Source organism: Pygocentrus nattereri, chromosome 9 (genome assembly GCF_015220715.1).
Source record: "Pygocentrus nattereri isolate fPygNat1 chromosome 9, fPygNat1.pri, whole genome shotgun sequence".
NCBI lineage: Eukaryota > Metazoa > Chordata > Actinopteri > Characiformes > Serrasalmidae > Pygocentrus > Pygocentrus nattereri.
Window position 1 is genome coordinate 14,686,540 of NC_051219.1, and position 25,014 is coordinate 14,711,553.

At 39.4% G+C, this 25,014-nt stretch overlaps 1 protein-coding gene across 1 annotated transcript; it reads right to left on the reverse strand.

Moving 5' to 3' along the window:
* Positions 1–2,391: 2,391 nt before the first annotated feature.
* Positions 2,392–12,535, reverse strand: copz1 (COPI coat complex subunit zeta 1). Its single transcript, XM_017707933.2, has 9 exons — positions 12,415–12,535; positions 11,336–11,404; positions 10,185–10,266; positions 9,960–10,051; positions 9,811–9,866; positions 9,638–9,715; positions 6,474–6,525; positions 6,164–6,202; positions 2,392–3,046 (listed from the first exon to the last, which is right to left on the reverse strand). The coding sequence occupies exons 1-9, from the start codon at positions 12,430–12,432 to the stop codon at positions 2,999–3,001; spliced, it is 534 nt and encodes a 177-aa protein (XP_017563422.1). The 5' UTR covers positions 12,433–12,535; the 3' UTR covers positions 2,392–2,998.
* Positions 12,536–25,014: the final 12,479 nt, after the last annotated feature.

A 25,014-nucleotide genomic window follows, 5' to 3' on the forward strand; every position in this document is an offset into this window, starting at 1 on the left:
TAACTGCTGAAGGCTTCAAGATAAAGGCTGGCTGTATCTGAGCTTCAGCAAAAGTCTCCACTTTAGCTCTTTACAAACCACTACATGCCTCAGGAAAGCAGCAGCCAAGATAAAGGCAACTTTCTGTGCTTCTTTCATATGGACGCCAAGTCATTATTAAAGAGTGAGCTATGGATGAATGAATATAAAAGTGGTACAATGAAAGGAGTAGGAGGAGTGCACTGTGAGTAAGAATGCACAGCAGTCTTGCCTGAACAAGCTCTAAACCAGGGGTTCCAAATCCTGGACCTGGTGACCTCACTGTGTACATTTTGTGCTTTTCCTCAGCTAGAACACCTGACTCGACTCACAAACTAATCAGCACACTCGGCATGTGCTGACTCACAACCACTGCTTTGAACCAAAGCAGCTTCTCAGTGAGCTCCTTGACTTTGATACCAATTCCTGGATGATACTTTTTTAATGTCGTCTTGGAAATGCAAAAAGATTTCACACTACCAGTAATATTAAAAAAACAAAAAAAATCACAAACTGACAGCAGTGAGATTTTATACACACACACACACACACACACACATATATATATATATATATATATATACACACACACACACACACACATCCTTGCTGCGTCAGAATATATATACACCCATGAGTCAAAACATTATGCCTAATATGCTGTTGGTCCTCCACCTGCCACCCAAACTGCTCCAATCAACCGAGGCATGGACTCTACAAAACCCCTGCAGGTGCTCTGTGATATCTAGCACTAAGACGCTAGCAGTAGATCCTTTAAGTCCTGTTAATTGCAAGGTGGTGCTGCCGCTGATTGGACCTCGAGCACAACCCACAGGTACTCAACAGGACTGAGACCTGGGGCCCAGGACAACAATTTCATGTTCCTCAAACCATTCCTGAACATGTGAGACTGACATCGACATGAGAGCCCAGGCTCAGGGATTCTCAACAGAACAGTGTCCAGAGCAACTGTATTGAATCCTGATACCCAGCCCTCTGGTGCTATTCTAGGAAATGCTTTTATTGCATATCAGGAGACAAAAGAGTTGCAGCAAATGCTGATCTGAGTGACCATGGGCTATTGTTTAAGTCTTTGCATGAAGACGGTCGAGGCCAGGCCATTAATGGGGTCATGCCCATCGCATGAGTACATCAGCGAGAGTGCGCTTATGTCACCTCTACTTCCCCTAGAATACATCATTCTAGCACATCCATAACACACTGCCTGTCATCCTTCTCATTTCTCTTGGGGCACAGGCTCATTTGCATGAAAACGGGAGGGAGGAGGGGGAAAAACATGTGGCTTTCAACCTTCTCTGCTGCATTTTTTTTTTTATGACAAGCACACTCAGAATATAAGCCCTAGAGCTTTCGAGACAGGGAACAAATAAGCTAACAGTGTTTTCCCCAAAAGTAAATGGGAGGAGTATTGAATTGAACTGTGCAGTTCTGAAAAGTACGTTCTTTGGGTTCGTCTTCGCTTCTCTTACTGTCCTAGCTGTATGTGGGGGCAGTAAGCTCATGCATCCTTTTTAACAGTTCCTTGCAATTTTCAACTTGTTCTACGCAGGTTCACGATCTTCTGTCTCATCCGAGTTTACAGCACTTTGGAAGGATTTTTTTTTTTTTTAAAGCAATTTAAAATTGTGCCCCATGTTTTTGAAATGACAATACTCATAATAAAACTACATATTTTATAGAAATTATATCTAATTAGATAAATGGTAAGCAATTTCTTCAATCATAGTTGAGGAACGTGTCAAGCATATTATTTATTTTTTATGACGGTTCTCGTCCAGTTTCTTAAAGGATGTCAGTAATTCTGGAGTTGACTGTTTTCATATAATGAAAAATCAACTCTTCTATTTAACAACACTTGCTGCAGAAAGCAGTGGAGGATCTTTCTATGAAACATAGTAGAGTAAAAAAATAAAAGTCTCAAAAAAAGTACTGTAATAAAGTAATGGAGTAGCCTACACAAATACTTTAACTGGTCACCACTGAATACATGCTGAGTGCCAGAAAAAAAAACTAAACTTTTTTTTGTAAACCTCTTAATATGGATAGTGAGGTGCATATGCAAGTTTGTCCCCAATCAGAGTGAAAACGTTGCAAAGACTGACTGAATGTACCTCAACTTTAACACTGTGCTTTTGACTTTGTGCCAGAAGATGGCGCTCTGATATTGCTGGTGAGTCCCTGTCTATTTTCCATGTTGAAGGCATCTGTTGATGAGAAAAGTGGGGGGAAGTAATAGTCTTCATTTAGATTCAAATAAAATCATTCCAGTAACACTGAAGTAACAGAAAAATAACAGCAGACGGACAAACGCAAGTCAACCTGAAATGACTGTCCGAAAGGAAAAAAGAAGGGCAAAGAGGAAACAGTTGGTTTTATTTCAATCATAACATGGATTTGGGAGGGGAGAGGGGAGACTCGACCACTGGAATGTACATGAATCACATTCTCTATTCGCACAGTGTTTTGCGTACAGCACGAATCTCTCACACAAACACACATTCAAGGTCAACCGGAATGGAATAATCAGAAAGTCCCTGGTACTTTTCCTTAAAGGGCAAGTCCTCCAAAACAAAACACCCTGGGTTTGCTCTGTCTCTCTCTTTTCCTGTATTACAGAAAAAAAGAATTGGCTCGTGGCAATGGGTCCTTGCTATATCCACTGTAGACACATATGCAGTATGGACTTGACTTACTTTCCAGAACAAGAAAAAGAGAGAGTCCACTCAGCAAACAGTCATAAACAGAACAATGTTTGCATAATTTCTTCAGGGCTCCACGTGTTCAGTGCCTGTCTCATTTTGAAGTCAGATAAATGGTAGAAAACGTTTCTTTTCAAGGGACTTTCAATTTCACAGTACAGGGAATACTCAAAAGTGTGAAAAGAAGATGCGATAAAAGGCATAAGTGACAGGATAAGTGGTGATACATGCGCTACGATGTTCTTAATGACAGTAGCGTCCTATCGTAGTAAAGACCATTTGATCTGCTCTTTTGCAGACTGCAGCACCTGCACAGAGAGAGATGAGAGAGAGAGAGAGAGAGAGAGAGAGAGAGAGAGAGCAAAAAATCATGAAACAGCACTTTAAAGGGCCCATTTTCTAAATTTATTTACATTTTATTTCCAAAGACTCCATATCCTTTATAATTAATCAAGCTGTTTTTGTTACCATGTCTTTAAGATGGATTTACAGTTGTATGGAATAAACAAACTGGTCAAATGAGATTTTCTAAGTTAATATTCTCTATGGGTAACAAACTGATATTTGGCATTTAAGACATTGGGAAGAAATAAACAAAATGTCCCATAACACTATCACAGATTGTAATGTTAAACTCAGCAAACAAACAGTAATTATTGTATTATCCGTGTAACTTATTTTTACTTAGGAAAACAAAACATAATTTGGCCCTTATATGTATGTATGTATGTATATATATATATATACACACATATACACACACACACAAACACACATGTGTGTATATATGTATATACATACATACATACATACATACATATAAGGGCCAAATTAAAACAATCCTTCAACAATGGGTGGAGCTAAACTGCTGTATGCTGAAAAGGCAGATAAATGGCTGTAAATGAATTAAACTGAATGTTTTAGCAACTTAGTTTCTATATCTGGACTCTGAGGACTGAGGAGTGAATACTATCTTTTGAAATCTGCACAATGTTTACATACAACAAACTTTTTTATTCAAAAACGTGAGGAAAATTTGAATATTGCATTTTTAACACACCAGAGTGTGAATGATTTTTGAAATTTGGGAAAATCTCTTATTACACTGCAAAAAATGGCTTGTCAGTTCAACCTAAAAAATTATTTCATGTGGTAACATTCAACCCATGTATTTAGGTTAAATAAAACTAGCTAATATTCTTTTTACCACATGAAATAGTTTTTTAGTTTGAATTGATGAGCCCTTTTTAAAACTGTATGATTTTTCTGACCAATATTGCAGCTGTGATTTAAACTGAAATTATTTTCCACATCCTAAGGTCCATGCCTGTCTTGTTTTGGCCAGGAAGACTAGCACATCCCCCTTTTCCGGCTTCAGGATTGAGTGCTGAATGCGGAGTTGTCATGTATGCATTCATGTGTGATTAGTTGCTTCTGACTGATCTAACTCCTCTACAAGCAGTTCAAAAGCTCCATGTTATCAGATAAATTTTCCCACTTAAAGACAAGGTGCTTTAATTAAAACTACAGTTCTTCCAATTTGAAAACTGCGCTCTTCTAAACTGATTTCGATACAAAAAAGATGATCTAATCACGTCTCCTCCAGAGATTTAAAACAGTTGCATAAAACTAATATATTCAACCCCAAACACTTTCTGGATGCTGAATATATGAGAGACAGTAAAATGAAATTATTACACACTCACTTTTCAAATTTCCATAAGCCAAACGGTTAAAGCAGTTACATTTAATTAGTGTAACTCGCCAGAATCAGGCAGTTTATTTGATGAGTGTGCTCTGCCCTGGACTCTCATCGATAAACACAGGTACCTACAAATAGAGATCCCTCAAAAATAATTTTTCTGTGGGCACAAGGCTAAAAGTGCTAATTGAATCTTCACAAAGTGAAGCCATGTTGTGCCATTAACGCATTCGTTTTTTATTTACTGCATCGTTACACAGTCGTTCATCACGCCAGTGACGTCGAGTTTTCAAAGCTGAAAGAACCACCACACACCATCAACGCCTCCCTTTCAGGTCACCTCTGACTGAAAACTATCAATGAAAGCAGTTAAGCAGAGAGCGCTTACTAAACACAAACCCTTTACAATCCAACACGCACTCTGAAATGCAGAAAGTGGAGACTGTCAAAAAGCATACCCCAAAAAAAAGTTTCTGCTTGAGTAATGCAGGCGAGGGAAAATATCCAGGAATTAATTAATCATCTTAATTCGTGAAAAGACGAGGTAAAGTATAACCATAAAGCAGGAGGACAAGGAGCGGCATTAATCAGCGGCACGGGAGGGATGCAGGCAGTCTGTCGCAGGCCTCTTAAATGAGCCCATCAATCAGACTGCACTCGCACCTCCCGCGGCCACAGGGAGCCGCTGCTGCCAGACAGCCGCCAATAATTAGCCATCATGCTTTACATGAGGCAGGCGCGAGAGGGAGGCTGAGGCTGACTCCCAGAGGCACCGCTGTACACGTGCTGAACAGACCACCACAGACTGATCTTTATAAATGAGATGCGCAGAGATGCTCAGTGCCACCAGTAAACAACTGTTAGCGGGGTTAGACAACAGGATAGCAAGAGAGAGAAAGGTCAAACAGTGTAACTGGGATTGTTTGGGCCCCAGTGCAGAGTTCCTATGCAAAAATTACCTTCAATGGGAAGAAAAATTTTAAAAGACATTTTAATGTTAAGATGTTTCCAGAATCATGAACAGAGATGTAGAAGATTCAATAATAACTGATAAAGCGTTATAACATTGAGAACTAAGATATTAAAAATGACATTCAGAATGCCTCATATTTCATAACATGGTGGTCAAATCTTGAGGCAGAAAACTTTTTTTACTATAAATTACTGTAAGAAATTACAGTACGTTATTTAGACTTTTTGGTGTTGTGATTTTAAGGCAAACATTTAAGCCACTCCTACTTTTATAGCCCCAGTACCTAAAATAAGCATACATACACTACAGAGAACACACATTTTAATATTTTAATGCACAATTACTGTGCATTCAAATTTTGCACATGTGGCCTGTGCAAAAGTTATGACACATACGTTTTATGTTTTATTTCTCAGGAAATGAATAGAAATTGTGCAGGAAAACACCATAAGTAGGTTTATTCTCTGTAGAGGATAAATTAACTTATTTACACTTAGAAAATGAACAACACACGTGATGTCCAGACTTTTGCATACAACTGTGTCTCCAAAACTAATGAATAAATAAACAGATAAAAAAATCTGCACAGCAGCCAAATTTATATTGTTTCGTGTAACTCTGATATCGTCAAGTGAAAACTTTTTTTCTGAAATCTTGAAGAGGAACAATAATTTGGATTTACCCAAAAGAAAGAGAAAAAGAGATCGAGAGATACACTGCAGAGAGGCTGGAGTGAGAGTATTCTCTCACCTGAGTGACGGTCTGTTCTGTCAGAGGCACGTCGTCGCCCTGTAGGAGGTGAAAGGAGATGAGTGATGGAATTCATCAACTTCTAATAGGGCTTCTTATTCATTTTTCACTTCGATCACGCTGGCTATCTACTGAATACTTAAAATCAAATCTAACAGTTACCAGCAGGACTACTTCATACTTCCATTTCCCCCATCAGTCACGAGCATCAGAGCACAAATAAAAATATACATATATAAACCAAATCCAGAGCAAAGTGTGTAAGGGGACATTATTGAATGTTTAAGACAGAATGAAATATGATAGTTACCCTCAGAGCCACTCTGTGGACCACTTGCTGTGGGTCACTCTCCAGGATGACACTGCCAGAAACATTAAGAAAGATGAGAAACATAATTTATGTAAAACTGCAGTTCTTCAAGAATCCTTTGAATAATTTCATTCTGCAACATTGTCCCAGAGCTATTGGTAACACAGCATCTCTTTAACTTCAGACAGACAGACACTTTTCTGGGAAACGCTCAGTGGATACTAGGATGTGGAAAGATGTTGACCAAAAAAAAAAAAAAAGGGGGATGTATGATAAAGTTGTGTTTTTATATTAATTCAGTTCCTTGGCAGTAAGTTTAACATTGCTACTTCTCCCTGCTAAGCTGAGTTGGGCCATCCAAATATTTTTATTCCTGTAATGCTGGTAACATTTTCTGAAGGAAATTTATTCTATCAAACTATCCTACCAGCAGGCTTAATACGAGCTTCAGCCTCTCCAGCTTCTTGTTCAAATTTTCCAGTTCCACCTTAAAATGTTGCAGCAGCTACATTCTGGCACCTGAAGTGATATAATAACTGCTATGCCATTTAAGGTGGAATGGGAAAATTTAAACAAGAAGCTGGTGAATAAGAAACTCAGAAAAACATTTTAATGCTTTAGGCTTTTTCAATTAAGGTGATTTAAGCTATCAAAATATCCTACATGAAGTTTTATGTACAGCACATGTATGTACAGTATGACATGTGGACAAGGAAGAGCAATTTATCAGAATGCATTCGCCAAAGAAGTCACAAAGATGAATCGTACGATTTTAAGTGTTGCCCCCTGTCACAGCAATGAACCATGGTTTTAATGTTAACTAAAATTTGAAGCAGTAATACTAATCATATGAATTTTTACAGTGAGACTGGTAAACGTCATCACTACCTAGAGTAGTGTCACCTATTGGATGTGCAGCAATTGTGTTTGCACTTTAAAAATTAAAGTAACTGCAACTAACTAGGGCTGCCTATGTTAAAGCATTAATGACAAGTTAATGTGAAATTATTAACAAGCCAATTTCTTTTAGGCTGCTAAGGAATTTTCAGAGTTTAATCTTTCAAACCATCCATAGTAGTGCAGACTGAATGTTGCAAGAGTCTATGACTGTTGGAAGAGTTTGTGCCTGTAGCTCTGGCTTTTAAATTGATCCCTTAAGCACTTTTAGGCAGACTATGCTGGGCAGTGCTTGGGAAACATCTATGAATTAATCAATGAGCAGCAAACTAACAAAAGCAACAGCAAAGTGAAAAACTTCCTTAGTTTCCCCTCGAGAGCCTCCACTGTGACAAGCACACAAAAGACATACAATTAAGCGTGAGAATAAGAGGCTACAGTCATGCAGGAGTTCGAACCATTAACTGTATACATATTTATTTTTTTTAACGCAAGAGGCACAGTGCAGTGCAGTGTATAAACTGTAAAACAGACCTGGCCCACCATAATAGTACTTCGTCAGCACCTGAACCAAAAGCGTCCTCACGTGAACTGCACTTCTCCAGGTGGACTCAGAGCCCCTACAACATGTGTTTACTATTGCTAACTGACATGAACACCAGCGCTTGGTAGAACGTACAGAATTTGTAATTATTTGTAGCCCGTGTTATGAGTCGATAGTGACCAGGCATAATAAGTAGCAAGACAGCAAATGCACCAAGGTCTCACTCATGTAATTTATCTCTCCTCATCTCTCCCTCCCCCGCGCACGCATGCACGCACACACACACACACACACACACACAGATGGGTTACATCTCAAAACACACCTTCCCCATACAAGAGGTAGTAATAATAAATGCAACAGATGGACAAATTAATTTATGACTACATTCACTACACCTTTTTCCTTTTTTATTCAGGTAAAACTAAGGACAAATAGGCTAACCTATGTTTGTGAAGCTGTATTTCATAGTTTTTTTAATGTACATCAGAAAATTTTCACAGAAAGGCTGAATAAATGGGCTTAGTTCTGGAGAAAATAAGCCAAAGGTTTTAAGCTTTGATCTAGTAAAAGTGTTGAGTTTGAATAAAAACCTTTTGTGAGGAATAACAGCCAATTGCTTGCTCATTTTAAGAGACCTTTCATGTTGCATAACACACTATCGATATAGTTGTTTACAAACACAAGTGTGATTTATCCCATTACTCGTTTAATCGATGAAAAAATTGACAGAATACTCGATTGCAAAAAATATTCGATAGTTGCAGCCGTAATTCATCACAACACTAAATTTATACTAAATGCATAAACTTATTTATGCTAAAAATGCTATTTAAAAAAAAGGCGACTTTCGTAAGATATTACAGACAATTTTTGTTTTCACTGTCCATGCTGACAAACTTTATGAAGAATAACATTTTCCACAAAAAATCCTTTTGATGGAAACTAAAGATAATACTGATTGGAACTTGTAACCACCATAAAGCAGGAGACAGGTCACTGGTTGAAATATGAATGGGAAAGCTCATAAGGCTCAACATGGCATATGTTTACTAAGAAAGTCCCGCCCTTCAATAAAATGAGCCAATCAGCTTTTTAGTTAAGCCGCAAGCAAGAAAAGCTCCTCCTTATGGGAAAAGCTCCTCCTTGTGTCATAGCCAGAATGTTTTTCTGTGTTATTTGAGCCAAATGCTGAAAATTATTTATGCTCTTTTGTCAGATTTTATCAGTAATTTCAAATATGTATTTAAAACGTTAATATGGATTTGGTTTCAGTTTCATAAGTCTGTCCCCATTCAAAGCGAGAGGAGCCTGGTCTTGTATGAGTGGGGATAACTGCCCTGTCGTGTTGCCAAGACGGCCATCAAATGAACAGACTTTCCTATAGTGATGTTGTATTTCAAAGTGTCTACCACAGCACGTGTCCTGAATACTGCAGTATCCTTATGATTGTTATTACTGAATATTAGCATGTCTATAAGACAAATGTGATTAATTACTTAAACTATTACAACTAATTGTTTTAATCATTTGACAGCCCTACAACTAACATAACTATTGTTATGTTGAAAGTGAGTGACTTAAATGCAAAGAAACCCCCTGAAAACCATAAATCATTTGTAGACTCTGAGCTTGAACATTTCTTCTTTAATTTACTTTGCCTTGCCTATATTACATGTCTATGACATGTCAGTCAAGTCAAAAAAAGAAAAAAAATACATACCCCCCATCTACAATCTCATCGACAGCTAAGAAAAGACCCTCCATATTTTCAAGTAAGGCTCGCTTTTCCACATTTTTCCTAAAAGAAAAGAAATATTATTACTATTGAAGGCAAACTGACATGGGTACTGTTACAGAGTATGTGAAAGATCAGGTCAGAGAATTCTTTCTTACCTCAGCATTTGACTCAAGGAGTCAAACAGACAATTCAACACTGACATGAGCATCAGCTGCAGGAAAAATAAATAAACAGATAAGTTCATATGACTCATGCATAGATAGTTAATGAGCTATAGGTTGTAGAATCATGTTTCTATAAATACCTCATTTTCATGTGAACTGCCAATTACATAGAAATACAGATCTATGTTGCTCTTGTACACAACCGTGAGGCCTTCCAGCAAAGCAATTTCACCTTTGAAAACAAAAAATAATGATCTTTTAGGACTGTATGTAAAAAAAGAAGGCACACATCAACATTTATACACACACACACACACACACACACACACACACACACACACACACACACAATATAACAGCCTTACTGTCTGTTCTGTGTGTCTTGTTGAAGATGTTCTTCTCAAAGGCCTTTTGCTCTTTAACTGTAGGGTAAGTGTCATCATAATACTGAAACAGACATAAACCAGACAGATATTACAACACCATCTACAAATATAAACTTGTGTCTTAGAACTTGGTGGCAGTATATATTAATTGGGACAAACAACCATCATGACCCTCTTACTTTACTCTGGTGACTACTGGAGTCTGACCAATTTCACAGTATCAACATTAAATTTCTCAAGATGTATTACCAATGAAATATTTTTTCTGATAGAAATGTGTTGTCTTGAAGCTCTTTAGGCGCTACCAATTAATAAGAGTAATACACCAATTAATAAGAGTAGATGTTCACAAACATTACCCTAAAGCAGTTTCATGTGAAGTTTTGTACTGAAAAGCCAGACCACTTCAGTATTTTTAATACTCTACCACACCAAAACCAACCTGTGAAGGTCTTTATAACTACTTGATTTCTAGAATCAAAACGTTTAACTTGGATAGAGCATATGGCCAGAAAGTGCAGGGGATAGAGCTTTAATTGGGCCTAAAATTTTGTCTACACTCGATATACAGCACCAAGTTTTGAATCTGAACCAGACTGGAAACCAACAAAACCCTGTTTGAACTCAACCACCAACAGTAAAACTCCACAATACTAATGATGGTGCCTGTTAAATTACCTTCATGACAATATTAACTTTCTGTTTTATTAACTCTCTGGCAAAGGGAGCTGTCATCAGATCACTGATAAACAAAATATAAAAAATGAACTGCCTACCAGCTGTCCAAAGCAAAGTTTAAATTCCCATACAACAAACTTATTGAGCAATAAATCCCTTCTTACATCCCAAAACATTTCATTTTGTATGTTGTTTCTATACTGGTCCTTGGTGGACTTGGCAAAAACATAAATTACTCTGTCATGCTTGAAAAATGCCTAAAACTTTATAATATAAGAATAGAGCAAAATAAAATTGTGACAAAAAAACCCCCAAAAAAACAAACAAAAAAAACAAAAAAACAAAACCAAGGCAGAAATTTGAGAAATTCTGAATTCAAGCTCTGTCAGGGGACCTCCTGGGAGTGGAGCTTGACAGAGCTGGTATATAAGGTGGCAGGTTGTGTGTCTCACCTTGGCATAGAGTCGTTCTCCATCATTGTCCATAATTAAGACCGCTTTCACAGTGTACAGTGAGGGCTCCTAGAACAGCAGCAGCAGCACACAATCATAGAAGTAAATCAGTGAGCACATTTATGGTTTAATCTACTCTTGCACAGATCAGCATATCAGAAGGCAAAGGTTGGACCAATGTCTAGGGCAGAGTCTGAATCTGTGTCTGTAGGACTCATCCCAGCTAAAATCTCTCTAAAACTAAAACATTTAATGATATTTGAAAATAAACTCATCAATACATTAATAAAACTGAAGACATATCAATGTACTGTACTGATAAAGGATAAAACTTCATGTAACATCATTTAACAGATCGACATTACAGCTGCATGTCTGATTAAGTATAGCTGAGTATCTGAAATGTTAAATACGAATAACTGGGCTGGGTTTTAAAAGTATTTTTAGAGGTACGCTACTTTGTCTGTTCCAACTTTTCAGATATCAGAAAAAAAGAAATATCGTGACAATTTCGTGAAGTTATCATGATACGACATTTATTGCCGCATCGCCCAGCTCTGATAAACATGTTCTGCACCAGACCACGACACAAATGTTGCTGTCTTCATGTGTCAGGGGCATTAGGCTGTTGTTTAATATGGTCCATGTTCACTGTGCTGTCACTGTGCTTGTATTTACTTTCATGTAGTTTCACCTACACTAACTTTACATCACAGCTCGGTATGATTTCTGTACCTCAGGTAGCTTAGCTTACTAGCTAGCTTTCACCCACCCATATGTTAAAGAAGGGAAACTTCTTAGCAAAGGAGGATTCAGTATGTGTCTACTGAGCCTGGTTGCCCCAAAACAACTGCCTGAAAAAGCTCTAATTTATAAAACTAACAACTTCTCTACCGCAAAACCGCCTTAGCCGGAGTCCGGCTAGTTTTCAGCTGTTTTCTAGTCCATCAGTGAGCCTCGCTGCTAACGCTGGAAAAGGCTAGTGCGCTGTATCACTACAGCTGCCGTCTGATGGAGTCTGAGACCAAACACGGGCCACATTAGGTGACCGCCAATACGACACCTTAATACATGTTTACCAGTATTAGCGTGTCCATCTTCAGGGCAGTTAGCGCAGCGGCTAGCGATGATGTTTCACAGAGCTGTCTCCACTTCCTCCTGCGGCGGGGTGAGAGGGCGACCTGGGAACGGAAGCTGCTTCTCACACGTCGTCAAAACACAAGTCATCAAAATAACGCGTTAAATATTTCAGTAGAATATTCTCAGACAGTTTTCTCACCTAATCTGACACTACCCTCTCCTAGTCGTACCTAAAAAGTCAAATTAAATCTACGGCAGACGCTTTGGTGTCCTGGTGGAGGGTCTGACAACAAATTTGGCATAGATTTAAATACTCCTCATATACCCCGACCCCATTGTCCATTTTATCAGCTCCACTTACTGTACAGGTGCACTTTGTAGTCCTACAATTACAGACTGTAGTCCATCTGTTTCTCTGATACTTTGTTTTAGCCCCTTTTGCCCTGTTCTTCAGTGGTCAGGACCCCCATGGACCCTCACAGAGCAGGTACTATTTGGGTGGTGCATCATTCTCAGCACTGCAGTAACACTGATGGTGAGAGATAGTGGTGAGTTAGTGTGTGTTGTGCTTGTATGAGTTTATCAGACACTGTCCACTCACTGTCCACTCTATTAGACACTGTTGCCTTGTCAGTTTTTGGTTGATGGAATATTCTCGGCCTAGCAGTGACACTGAAAGATTTAAAAACTCTTTCAGACACAGCACTGCTCTGTCTGATCTACTTATACCAGCACAACGCACACTAACACACCACCACCACATCAGTGTTACTGCAGTGCTGAGAATGATCCACCACACAAATAGTACCTTCTCTGTGAGGGTCCATGGGGGTCCTGACCATTGAAGAATGGGGTAAAAGGGGGCTAACAAAGTATGCAGAGAAACAGATGGACTACAGTCTGTAATTGTAGGACTACAAAGTGCACATATGTACTAAGTGGAGCTGATAAAATGGACATTGAGCATAGAAACAAGGAAGTGGTCATAATGTTATGCCTGACCTGCGTATATCTTTTATTTACACCAGCAGAAAAGGCACATGAAAATAGGAATAGCAGGCAGATAATTTTGGTTTCATTTTGTGGTAAACACTCTAACAACACACACGTACATTTCAAACCAAAACAAAACCAACATGAAGAGCAACACAGCAAAAGCAATTGTCTTTTCTAATGAAGGAGAGGCGGTGTGCGTGCCACAGCTTTGTATACCATGCTCCTCTTGAAATGTGGGGCGTGTGGTGGAAGCCACACAGCACCATCTCTCCCTTACCCAAGGTCAGTTGTCCTGGCAGCCTACACAGTCCAAATAGAGTCCCAGCCAGCACAAGTGCTGCGGAGTGCCTGCTACCCACTCTTTACCAACTTCCGCAAGTTGCCACAACCAGCTTAACTTGTCCCGTCTCCAAGCCCAGCATTTCCTTCCAGAGGCCGAGCAGGACCTGAGCCATCACTAGGAAACTAAAGCCAAGTATGGCATCTCATGAGAACTCGTGTACATGGCTCAGGCCCCTCAGGACAACCAACAACTGCCATGTTGGACAACTGCACCCCCCCACCTTTTAAAAAGATAAGAACAAAACAGCCAATCATTACAGGCTTCATTAACTTTATTGAAGTCTCATCTCATACGGTGATAATGCTTAATGCTAAGTGTCATCTTATACGGTGATACTATGAATAATTTGAAAAGTATTGTGCTATTTAATTTTATCAGTACCGCACTTCCTGCAGTCTGCATCATCACTGCATTTTGAAAAGTTCATCTGTCCATTCTCTCTTCTGGATATGGTGAACTATAACGTGTCTGCTAACTGTACTTATGACCTTCCTGTCCCAAAGTGTGGATTACTGTGTCAGAGTTGTTTGCTAATTCCAAGCCGTCTTGCCTTTATTGAAACTTTCCATTCTGTCATGCTGAATTCAAAACCAATAGATAATTGTATCACAAAAATAGGCGCACTTCCTTGCCTACAGTACCACTTACTATTTACCAGAATGTTTTTGCACAGGCGTTGTCATGCATTGAGGTCTGTTGTGTAGCCAAAGTGTATTTGACTCTCCCTTGTCAATTTCATCTAATCTGGGTGCCAGCGTTTCTCTTCATCACTATAGAGGATTGACACATTGTATAGTCATTAAAGCAAAGTTAGATGTTAGATACCTAATGTATGTACTGTTAATGTGCTTAAGGTTATCTTAAGGTATCATCTAAAGCCCTTTTAATCAAAAATCTGAGCCTACATCATACAGATAATGCACAGACACACACACACACACACACACACACATCATTACCCATAATCAATTTTTAATCAATGTAATAAAGTGGTTTTCATAAGAACATATTTCTTCCACCTAGGACTATAGTTCTTTGGCTTTTGCCTTTTGCCTCTGTGAGGCCTGGGACATGTTCCTTGAGAAGGATTCTGGGGCATATGCTAAAGACTTGTTTATGCCCATCTCCAGTCTGTCCTAGCAGACATGTCAGCAGCCTGTGGTGCAGGATTTTGAACTAGGTATTCACGTTATTGTATAACTGAATGAAAAGTGACCATTCAGGGAGCTCAAAGGCCTTGAGTCTGACTGATAGCGACTCTTGCTGACATCATTAAGAGAAACACTTTGCTGACTGAATGTCACCAATAACAGGGGGCTCAGTTTTGTTTCTGAGCTCATTCAAGTCTGCATTGTAAACATGACACCTGTGGGTGCTCTCACCCCCATCATTCTCTCTCTCTCTCTCTCTCTCTCTCTCTCTCTCTATACTTTTAGAGTTTTATCCTGCTGATTTCTTTAAGCTTTTGACTTCGTCATGCCTTTGCATATATGGTTATATGTGTTTGTGTAAAAGTGTTTCCTTTTTCATGTTCCTGTAATCCTGATAAACATATTCTGATAATCTATTTGGCTTTTGAAATTTAGTGTGTGGTTTTCTCTAAGTTTTTGTGGTTTACTGCATCACAAATTACAACCGTTTCCAAAAAAGTTGGGTGCTGTGCAAAATGTCAATGAAAAAGAATGCCAAGGTGTGCAAATGATTTGAACCCTATATTTAATTGAAAATAGTACAAAAACAACATATCAAATGTTGAACATTTATTGTTTTTTTTTACTTTTTTTTGCCTATTTTGTATTTGACGCCAGCAACACATTTCAAAAGAGTTGGGGACAGAGGAAAAAAGACTAGCAAAGTGGAATGCTTAAAAAAACACCTGATGGAACATTTCATAACTAATTAGCTTAATTGGCAACAGATCAGTAACATGACTGAATATAAAATCCCAGCCATCCCAGAGAGGCTGAGTCTTTCAGAAGTAAAGGTGGGGAGGGGTTCACCACTCTGTGAAAGACTGTGTGGGAAAATAATACAACAATTCAAGAATAATGTTTTTCAAAATAAAATAACAAAGGACTTGGGGATTTCATCATCTACAGTACAAAATATCATTAAATGATTCAGAGAATCTGGAGAAATCTCTGTTTGCAAAGGCCAAAAACCAGTATTGGATGGCTGTGATCTAAAGGCCCTCAGACAGCCCTGAACCAAAAACAGACATGATTCTGTAGTGGAAATCACTGCACAGGGATGCACACTTTCAAAAACCACTGTATCACTGCATCCAAAAATGCAAGTCAAAACTATACTAAAGAAAAAATACATGATCCAAAAACACTGCTGCTTCCACTGAGTGGAAAAGTGTCCTGTGATCTGACGATCAAAATTTGAAATTCTTTTTGGAAATCATGGATGCCATGTCTTCTAGGCTAAAGAAGGGAGGGACCATCTTGCAAGCTTTCAGTTTAAATGCCAGAATGTGTGATGGTATTGGGGTGCATTAGTGCACATGGCATGGATGGCTTGCATATCTGTGAAGGCACCAGTAAATGCTGAGCATTTTGGAGCAAGATATGCTGCCTTCCAGATGATGTCTTTTTTAAGAGAAGGCCTTGTTTATTTCAGCAATACAAAGCCAAATCACACACTACAACAACATGGTTCTGTAGTAAAAGAGTCTGGGTGCCTAACTGACCTGCCTGCAGTCCAGACCTGTCATGCATCAAAAACACTGGCACATTATGAAACAAAAATACAACAAAGGAGACCCAGAAATGCTGAGCAGCTGAAATCCTATATAAAGCAAGAATGGGAAAACATTTCACTTTCAAAACTACAGCAATTGGTCTCCTCAGTTCCTGAACGCTTACAGAGTTTGTTAAAAAATGAGGTGATGCAACATAGTGGTAATGCCCTGCCCTAACTTTTCTGAAACAGCACCAAATTCAAAACAGGAATATATTTAAAAAAAAACAATTTCCTGGTTTCAACATTTGACATGTTGATTTTATACTATCTTCTGTTAAATAAAGGGTTTAAATTACACTGCTCAAAAAAATAAAGGGAACACTTAAACAACACAATATAACTCCAAGTAAATCAAACTTCTGTGAAATCAAACTGTCCACTTAGGAAGCAACACTGATTGACAATCAATTTCACAGCTGTTGTGTAAATGGAATAGACAACAGGTGGACATTATTGGCAATTAGCAAGACACACTCAATAAAGGAGTGGTTCTGCAGGTGGGGACCACAGACCACTTCTCAGTACCTTTCTGCTTTCTGGCTGATGTTTTGGTCACTTTTGAATGTTGGTGGTGCTTTCACACTCGTGGTAGCATGAGACGGACTCTACAACACACACAAGTGGCTCAGGTAGTGCAGCTCATCCAGGATGGCACATCAATGTGAGCTGTGGCAAGAAGGTTTACTGTGTCTGTCAGCGTAGTGTCCAGAGGCTGGAGGCGCTATCAGGAGACAGGCCAGTACACCAGGAGACGTGGAGGAGGCCGTAGGAGGGCAACAACCCAGCAGCAGGACCGCTACCTCTGTCTTTGTGCAAGGAGGAACAGGAGGAGCACTGCCAGAGCCCTGCAATATGACCTCCAGCAGGCCACAAATGTGCATGTGTCTGCACAAACGGTTAGAAACTGACTCCATGAGGATGGTATGAGGGCCCGACGTCCACAGATGGGGGTTGTGCTCACAGCCCAACACTGTGCAGGACGCTTGGCATTTGCCAGAGAACACCAGGAAATTCGCCACTGGCGCCCTGTGCTCTTTACAGATGAAAGCAGGTTCAAACTGAGCACAAGTGACAGATGGGACAGAGTCTGGAGACGCCATGGAGAGCAATCTGCTGCCTGCAACATCCTTCAGCATGACCAGTTTGGCAGTGGGTCAGTGATTGTGTGGGGTGGCATTTCTTTGGAGGGCCGCACAGCCCTCCATGTGCTCGCCAGAGGTAGCCTGACTGCCATTAGGTCCCGAGATCAGATCCTCAGACCTCTTGTGAGACCATATGCTGTTGCGGTTGGCCCTGGGTTCCTCCTAATGCAGGACAATGCTAGACCTCATGTGGCTGGAGTGTGTCAGCAGTTCCTGTAAGATGAAGGCATTGAAGCTATGGACTGGCCCGCCCGTTCCCCAGACCCGAATCTGATTGAGCACATCTGGGACATCATGTCTCGCTCCATCAACCAACGCCACGTTGCACCACAGACTGTCCAGGAGTTGGCGGATGCTTTAGTCCAGGTCTGGGAGGAGATCCCTCAGGAGACCATCCGCCACCTCATCAGGAGCATGCCCAAGCGTTGTAGGGAGGTCATGCAGGCACGTGGAGGCCACACACAACACTGAGCCTCATTTTGACTTGTTTTAAGGACATTACATCAAAGTTGGATCAGCCTGTAGTGTGTTTTTCTACTTTAATTTTGTGTGTGACTCCAAATCCAGGCATCCATTGGTTAATAAATTTGATTTCCATTAATGATTTCTGTGTGATTTTGTTGTCAGCACATTCAACGTTGTACAGAACAAAGTATTCAATGAGTATTTCATTCAATAAGATCTAGGATGTGTTATTTGAGTGTTTCCTCTATTTTTTTTGAGCAGTGTATTTTCACTTACATTTTGCACAGCTTCCCCACTGTTCTGGAAATGGGTTGTCTAAATGTTTTTCATTGCCACACTCATGTTCAAAAAAAAAAATCCATCTGATTGTTTTTAATTTGCAAATGTAAAATTAACATTATACTTATAAATATATGATGACAGTAGTACATAATTCACCCACGTTCTTGGAAGACATGTATTTCACCAAGTTTTGACTGAGTTCTCTTTGAACTCTTTCAACACTCTGGCAATCATCGGATTTATCTGCTCGAGGAAGAGGTCTGAAGCACATTACAACTCCAAGTCTCAAACCGAATCCAAGATGTACATGATGTAGCCTTAATTAGATTTCTTTTCATGTCAAACATGAATCTAAGTTTCCATATTTAAGAGGTTTGTATGGCTTTGAAGACTCTCGAATATGTTTTGAATATTATCATGCAAATAGGTTAAGGTCAACATTAGGGATGGGAATCTCCTGGCATCTCATGATTCGATTCGATGATGATTCAGAAGGCTGCGATACAATTATCAAACGATTATAAATGCATCTTTATTTCTATGCAGGATCTGTTTTTTTTTTCCTCACTGTGTGAAGATTTGGTGCTTTTAAAGCAAAGTATTTGTAATGATCTATAATGAATTTACTTCCAATATCTCTTATTAATAAAACAAATGGAAGCGATGTGGTAAGTGAACTGGAAGGCTCTCATTCACTGCTTTTGTTTTGAGCTCATTAGACGCTGCTGCCACTCATCTGCGATAAAATGGCTGTTACGGTGAAATAAGATCCAGTGATAATGGATGTCCATGCAGCATGTTACAGCCGACCTGCCCGTTTTCTTTAGTTAATTTTATCATTTCGGTTTTGGTCATGTTGTAGAGAGTCAGGTGTCACTGTGTGAGTAAAATATCTGCGAGACAGGACGTCAGCAATGCAGCATGAAAGCCCCGTTTCTCAATGAGACTGCAGGCCACTTAGCAACACAGTCTCTCCTGGTTAGTAGCGAAAAACGGTAGAGAGATTTAGCTCAGACGAACATTTGGAGACGCATTTATAAGCAGCGCATTTGGTTTCCTGGAACGTTAAATCTGCAACAACGGACTGTCAAACACTAAAACGTTGTGAAGCTGAAGGCACTTCTCTTTCGAATTTTCCCGTTCCACCTTAAGTGGTGCCGCATTTACATTCGGCGCCTCAGTCAGAATTTAAGGTGGAATGGAAAAATTCTAACAAGAAGCTGGAGAATAAGAAGCGAATTCAGCCTCGTAAAACAGCCGAACAATGAGAGACATTTTACAATAAGTTGCTCTACTTCTGAGGGAGTTTTCTGGCAGAGACGGGAGGAAATATATATATATATATATAGCTGAGCTAAAACTTAAAGCAGAGCAAAGCAAGTCTGTGTTTTCGTTTACATTTTTAGCCTATACTAGGACATCAGCACACACTGAGACACACTGAACATAAAATATTGTGGCTCCCAAGGTGGTTTGATTTTTGTTGAAAGGACAAAATGGCTCTTCTTGACATGTGGGTTGGGACTCCTGATCTAACCTGGCTTTAATGCACAGTGTGTCAGATTTCTTACTCATCAAGTAGTGTTTCTGTTATGTGCCGCCACAGACTGTCCGGGCGCTGCACTTACCCACTTCCAAGTTCCGCCCTTTGCGTTCCATCAATATTACAGTATAAAGGAAATATTTCGAAAATCGTTTTTTGACATTTGTGAATCGATTCAGAATCGCATCTAAGAATCAGTTTTTTCCTGCACCCCTAATCAACATGAACAGGAAACCCTAATGCATTTCTAAGTAAAACAGGGTATTTCTGAGTGAAACTTTAAAGGAACTAGCTCTCAGTGATGATATTATTGGCTAACGTGATATTATTGGGTAATACTATTTTGCCCACTCGCAGGTGAACGATTGTGTAATCAAAACTCAAAAGACATATTAAAGGAGACAAAAGCCATTAAATTTTTATTATAAGGTTATGTAAGATTATATAAGATTATGGGAAAACAAGAAATTTGTCTTTTAAATATAATTAATCATTCTTATTATCAGTAGGACTAACAAGACAAAAAAGGGTCAGTTTTGTTTTCAAGTTGACATTAAGAAGACTTCACTTACCCCACTTGATTTTGCCTTTACATTTTTCAACCAGTTTTTAGTTGTTAACATGGACAATAACTTCCGCATCTTAATGTAATTCTGAGTACTTTATGGGCCAAGACCTTTAAATAGCTCTTTCACTAAATAAACCAGTCTCTCGTGAGCACTACCATGCAAAGCTGATCTAATTTTGCTTTAATTTGGGTCATAATTCAGCGATTTGTGGTTTTTACAATGATACATAGGCCTCAATGACAAGAGTCTTCTCCAAAACAGCATATGATCCCATACGTTTTTTTCCCTCTGTTTTAATTTAACAGATCCTCCTACAGGCAGCCATCATAATTGTGCTGGTCACCTCTTCTGGGAAGCACCACTGTGAAAACCAATCTCTGAGGGGATTTTCCCTGCATGGTGTTCACATCTATTTACTACTCCAGCTAAACTGACATCAGAGGCCTATCGCTCCATGCTCAGCCCTTTTGGTTACAAACACTACTTTCAAGGTCTGCTCAGTGACCTACAGTGGGTTATTTGCCATATTAAGCAAACCATACTGTATGTACCCCTTTGTTTTTCATGATTACACAAATACAGAGCACAGGAATGCAACTATTTCTGTTCTATATGCCCTCTTTAACTTTGCGTTAAATACATCTTTGTATGGACATTCATCTAAATCTCCTGGCAACAGTGGAGCGGCTCACCAGAATGTTTTGCAATACAGCGCTTGGTTTTCACAAGGTTACCACGAAGTGCATTTCGAAATGATCCTTTTGTGCTGTAGAGGACACAATATGAGTTCCCTAGACATGTCAGATGAAAAGATAAATTATCTTTCTGTACAGATGATAGTGGCGAGGCCATTTTTTTTGTATTTCTGTTGTTGCTGTCTGTGTGTGGTCTCAAATCTGTTGTTTTATAGCACTGTAAAATTATATTTCCTAAACATATCCGCTTTCCTGTTAAAATATACATTTTTTAACAACAGTTCCAATTTGCATATTCAGTTTATCTCATTTTAAATTGTCCCCAGCAAACTAATGCTAAGCCTGGACCTACAATATGTGAAAAAGTCAGACAGCACACTTTCAGATATTTAATTTCCAGTCAAAATGAACATCAAATGCAAGTAACATTTTTCAGCATCAAGACAAGGGCAGTGCCTTCCATCATGTTTTGGAAATGTATTTATTTATATTGTTGTTGTGTAATCTCTGTGCTGCACAGTTTTAAATTTTAACTCAGTAGAGTATCAGAAGAGAACAGTATTTTCATACATTATAGTTTTACCATGTAGAAATTATAGCACTTTTTTATGCATAGCACCCTACTCTGTTTCAAGGAATCATAATGTTTGGGACATAGGGCTTCACATGGGTTTGTGATTACTCAGGTATATTTAATTCCTTCATTAGCAGAGGTATAAGAGACCTTTCAGCATCTAGCCTTTATTCTAGGTGTTTTGTCACCTTTGGAGTCACTGTTTAACCACATGAGGGCCAGAGTGGGACCAAGGAAACTCTTGTAACCATAAAGGGACAAGCAGGCCAAAGAAGACCACCACAGCTGATGACGACCATAATGAAGAAAAATCCCCGTACACCTGTCCGACAGCTCAAAAACACTCTTCAGGAGATGGGTGTGGATTTGTCAATGACTACTCTATTGCAGAGGCTACGCTAAAAAAACAGGATGGCCAGATTGCAGTTTACTAAAGAATAGTTAAACAGCCTGCAGAGTTCTGGAAGAAAATCTTGTGGACAGATATGGCCAAGATTAACTTGTAACAGAGCAATAGCAGGGGAAGAGAGATGAGGCTATGAATGAACTGCCCAAGATCCAAAGCATACCACCTTCTGTAAAGCATTGTGCTGGGAGTGAGCTTGTCTGCCACAGGTGGGCTCACTCATCTTCCCTAATGCTGATGGCAGTAGCAAAATGAATTCTGAGGTGTATTTAAATATTTTATCAGCTCACATTTAGGAGAATACCACCAGAATCGTTGGACAGCACTTCATCCTACATCAAGACAATAATATGTCTTCTTACAGTTCTTACTGTGGATCTGGAGATCGGAACCAAAAGTGGAGCTTGATGTTCTCCTACCGCTCAAAGATGATAGTCTAACAGGTTGTGCATGGTTGTTTTCTTTTAATCATTTTTGGAAACTCATGTCACTATTTTGATATATTTATATGTTTTTCCCTTTCCTTATGCAATTGGATTACTGTCTAATGTCCTCAGAAATACTTACTGGAAATTAGATAAATGAATTAAGGGTGTTGTCTGATATTTGCACAGTACTGTACATTTATTTTTCCTTCTAAACTTGTGTCAATAAGGCTTTAATGAGCCAGATTGAAAGTATGAAGCTTAGGTCTTCACGCTAATCTCATGTTAGCTTCTGGTGTTAACAACGATTTTGATGCAAGAATAGCTAGAGCTAACAGCTCCAGAGACAAATACATAGGTTTAGCCACTCAGACTTGAGTCTTTGTACTCAGTGAAGCTTCAGTGAGACCTAATGAACCTCTGCTATGGCGTAGTGAAGCTGTAGCATGCTAAGCTACATCAATACGATACTACCTGCTACTACAATAGCTCTTTACGCCACATTTGATATGTGGTACATAAATGCGGAGTACAAATTCGACATGGTTGTAATTTTAAATAAAAAAATAATTTATCATCATTATATTTATTCCGGCTAACAAGTTACTGCACTGTCAAAACCTTACACAAGTTAGCAACATTAGCACAGACTTGTTCTGTAGCTGTAAGCATGTTTCCTGTCATAATGTTACACAGTGTTGTACAATGGTAACATGTTTGATACAAAAATCAGTCTACAAAATATAATAAGCCTTAAATGGCTTGGTGCACTAGACTGTACTGCAACAAATTCGGGCAGTTACAGTTTATGCATGAGAAGGAATCTAATATTGAACACAATGAAAACTTAGATTGTCAACAGTGAAAAACAAGATGGTGGCCTCAAGTGAGTGTGAGCCCTACTAAAAAAGCTAGCATAGACCACTAGGAAAGCTGCTGGCCACCAGCAACGGCAGCATATGTTGTGGTTTGGATGCTGGTATGCTGGTCAGCAGCAATGGAATATGCTGATCACTAGCAAAACCAGCATACATTGTGTTCTGGATGCTGGTATGTTGCTCAACTGGTAAGACCATACTGAGTGATCAGCTCTCTCTATGGGGGAGCCCTTTACTCTTATGGGAGGTCCGGGACCCATCCCAGGCCACCCTCAGTGTGAACCGAATGTGTGTTCATATTGTGAACTGTGAAAGAATTACAGCCATTTTTATACATAATCTCCTCATTTAAGGGCCGACAGTTACATTTTGACCATTGCTTACTGTATCTTTGGTACATGCACAAGAAAAAAAAAGTGAAAAGAGTAAAGGTCTGGAGTTTGTTGTACATGTGACATTTCCATCTGGAGTCTGTTGCTGTTGTTTCTCAACATAAGGATCAAAGACGTGTCAATGCCAGGAAAACAGTCTCGGAGTAAATCAATCAGAGACACAGCCAAAACATTAGGTGTGTCACAATCAACTGTTTGGTACACTGTTAAGATGCAAGAATGCATTGGTGAACTTAGCAAAAACAAAAGACCTAGCAGACCGCAGAGGACCACAGTGAGGGAACACCAAGGAATACTTTCAATCATGAAGAAAAACTGTTGCACAGATCAAGCCCCAGTGTAGATGTATCTCTACTGAAGGACTGCTCATTTCTTTGGGTTCAGAGAGTTTAGAGGGTTACACTGCAGAGGGTTTATTGCAAAAGGCAAACTGCTGAGAGGTCTCCAGAACAGAAAGGCCAGGTTGCTGTTTGTTAAAAAGCACATAAAAACAAGAATATAGGTAAGATAAGGTCTTATAGGGCCTTATGACCAGATGATATGAAGATAGACCAGAACCAGAGTGATGAAAAATGAAAGTGTGAACAGGAAAAAATAGGACAAAAAATGCTGAAGAACAAAGTACTTTCAACCATGGCTGGTGGCATAGGCATATATGGCTGCCATTGGAACGGGCTCACTTGTCTTTATTGATGATTTGATGGCGTACTTGTTCTATTATACAAATATTCAGCTGCGTAATTGTACAGGGCCTCGTTTAGTCATATTTTGAGCTTAATAATTCACCACACGTTTCATTGGGAGACAGACAGACCAGTTCAGCTCCCACACTCTGTGATTACACAACTATGCTGTAGTAACACACGCAGAATGTGACTTGGTGTTGTCATATTGAAATAAGCATGGGTGTCCCTGAAAAAGACAGCATATAAAAGGCAGCACATGTTTCTCCAATACATACCATGAAAGACCCTGGCTTTTGAACTGTATGCTGGTAAGAATCTGGACGGTCCTTTGCTTCTGCAGCCCAGAGAACACACTGGCTGTTATTTCCATAAATAACCTGAAAGGCTGACACATCAGACCACAATGTACGTTTTTACCATGTATCGGTCCATTTCAGATGAGCTCGAGCCCAGAG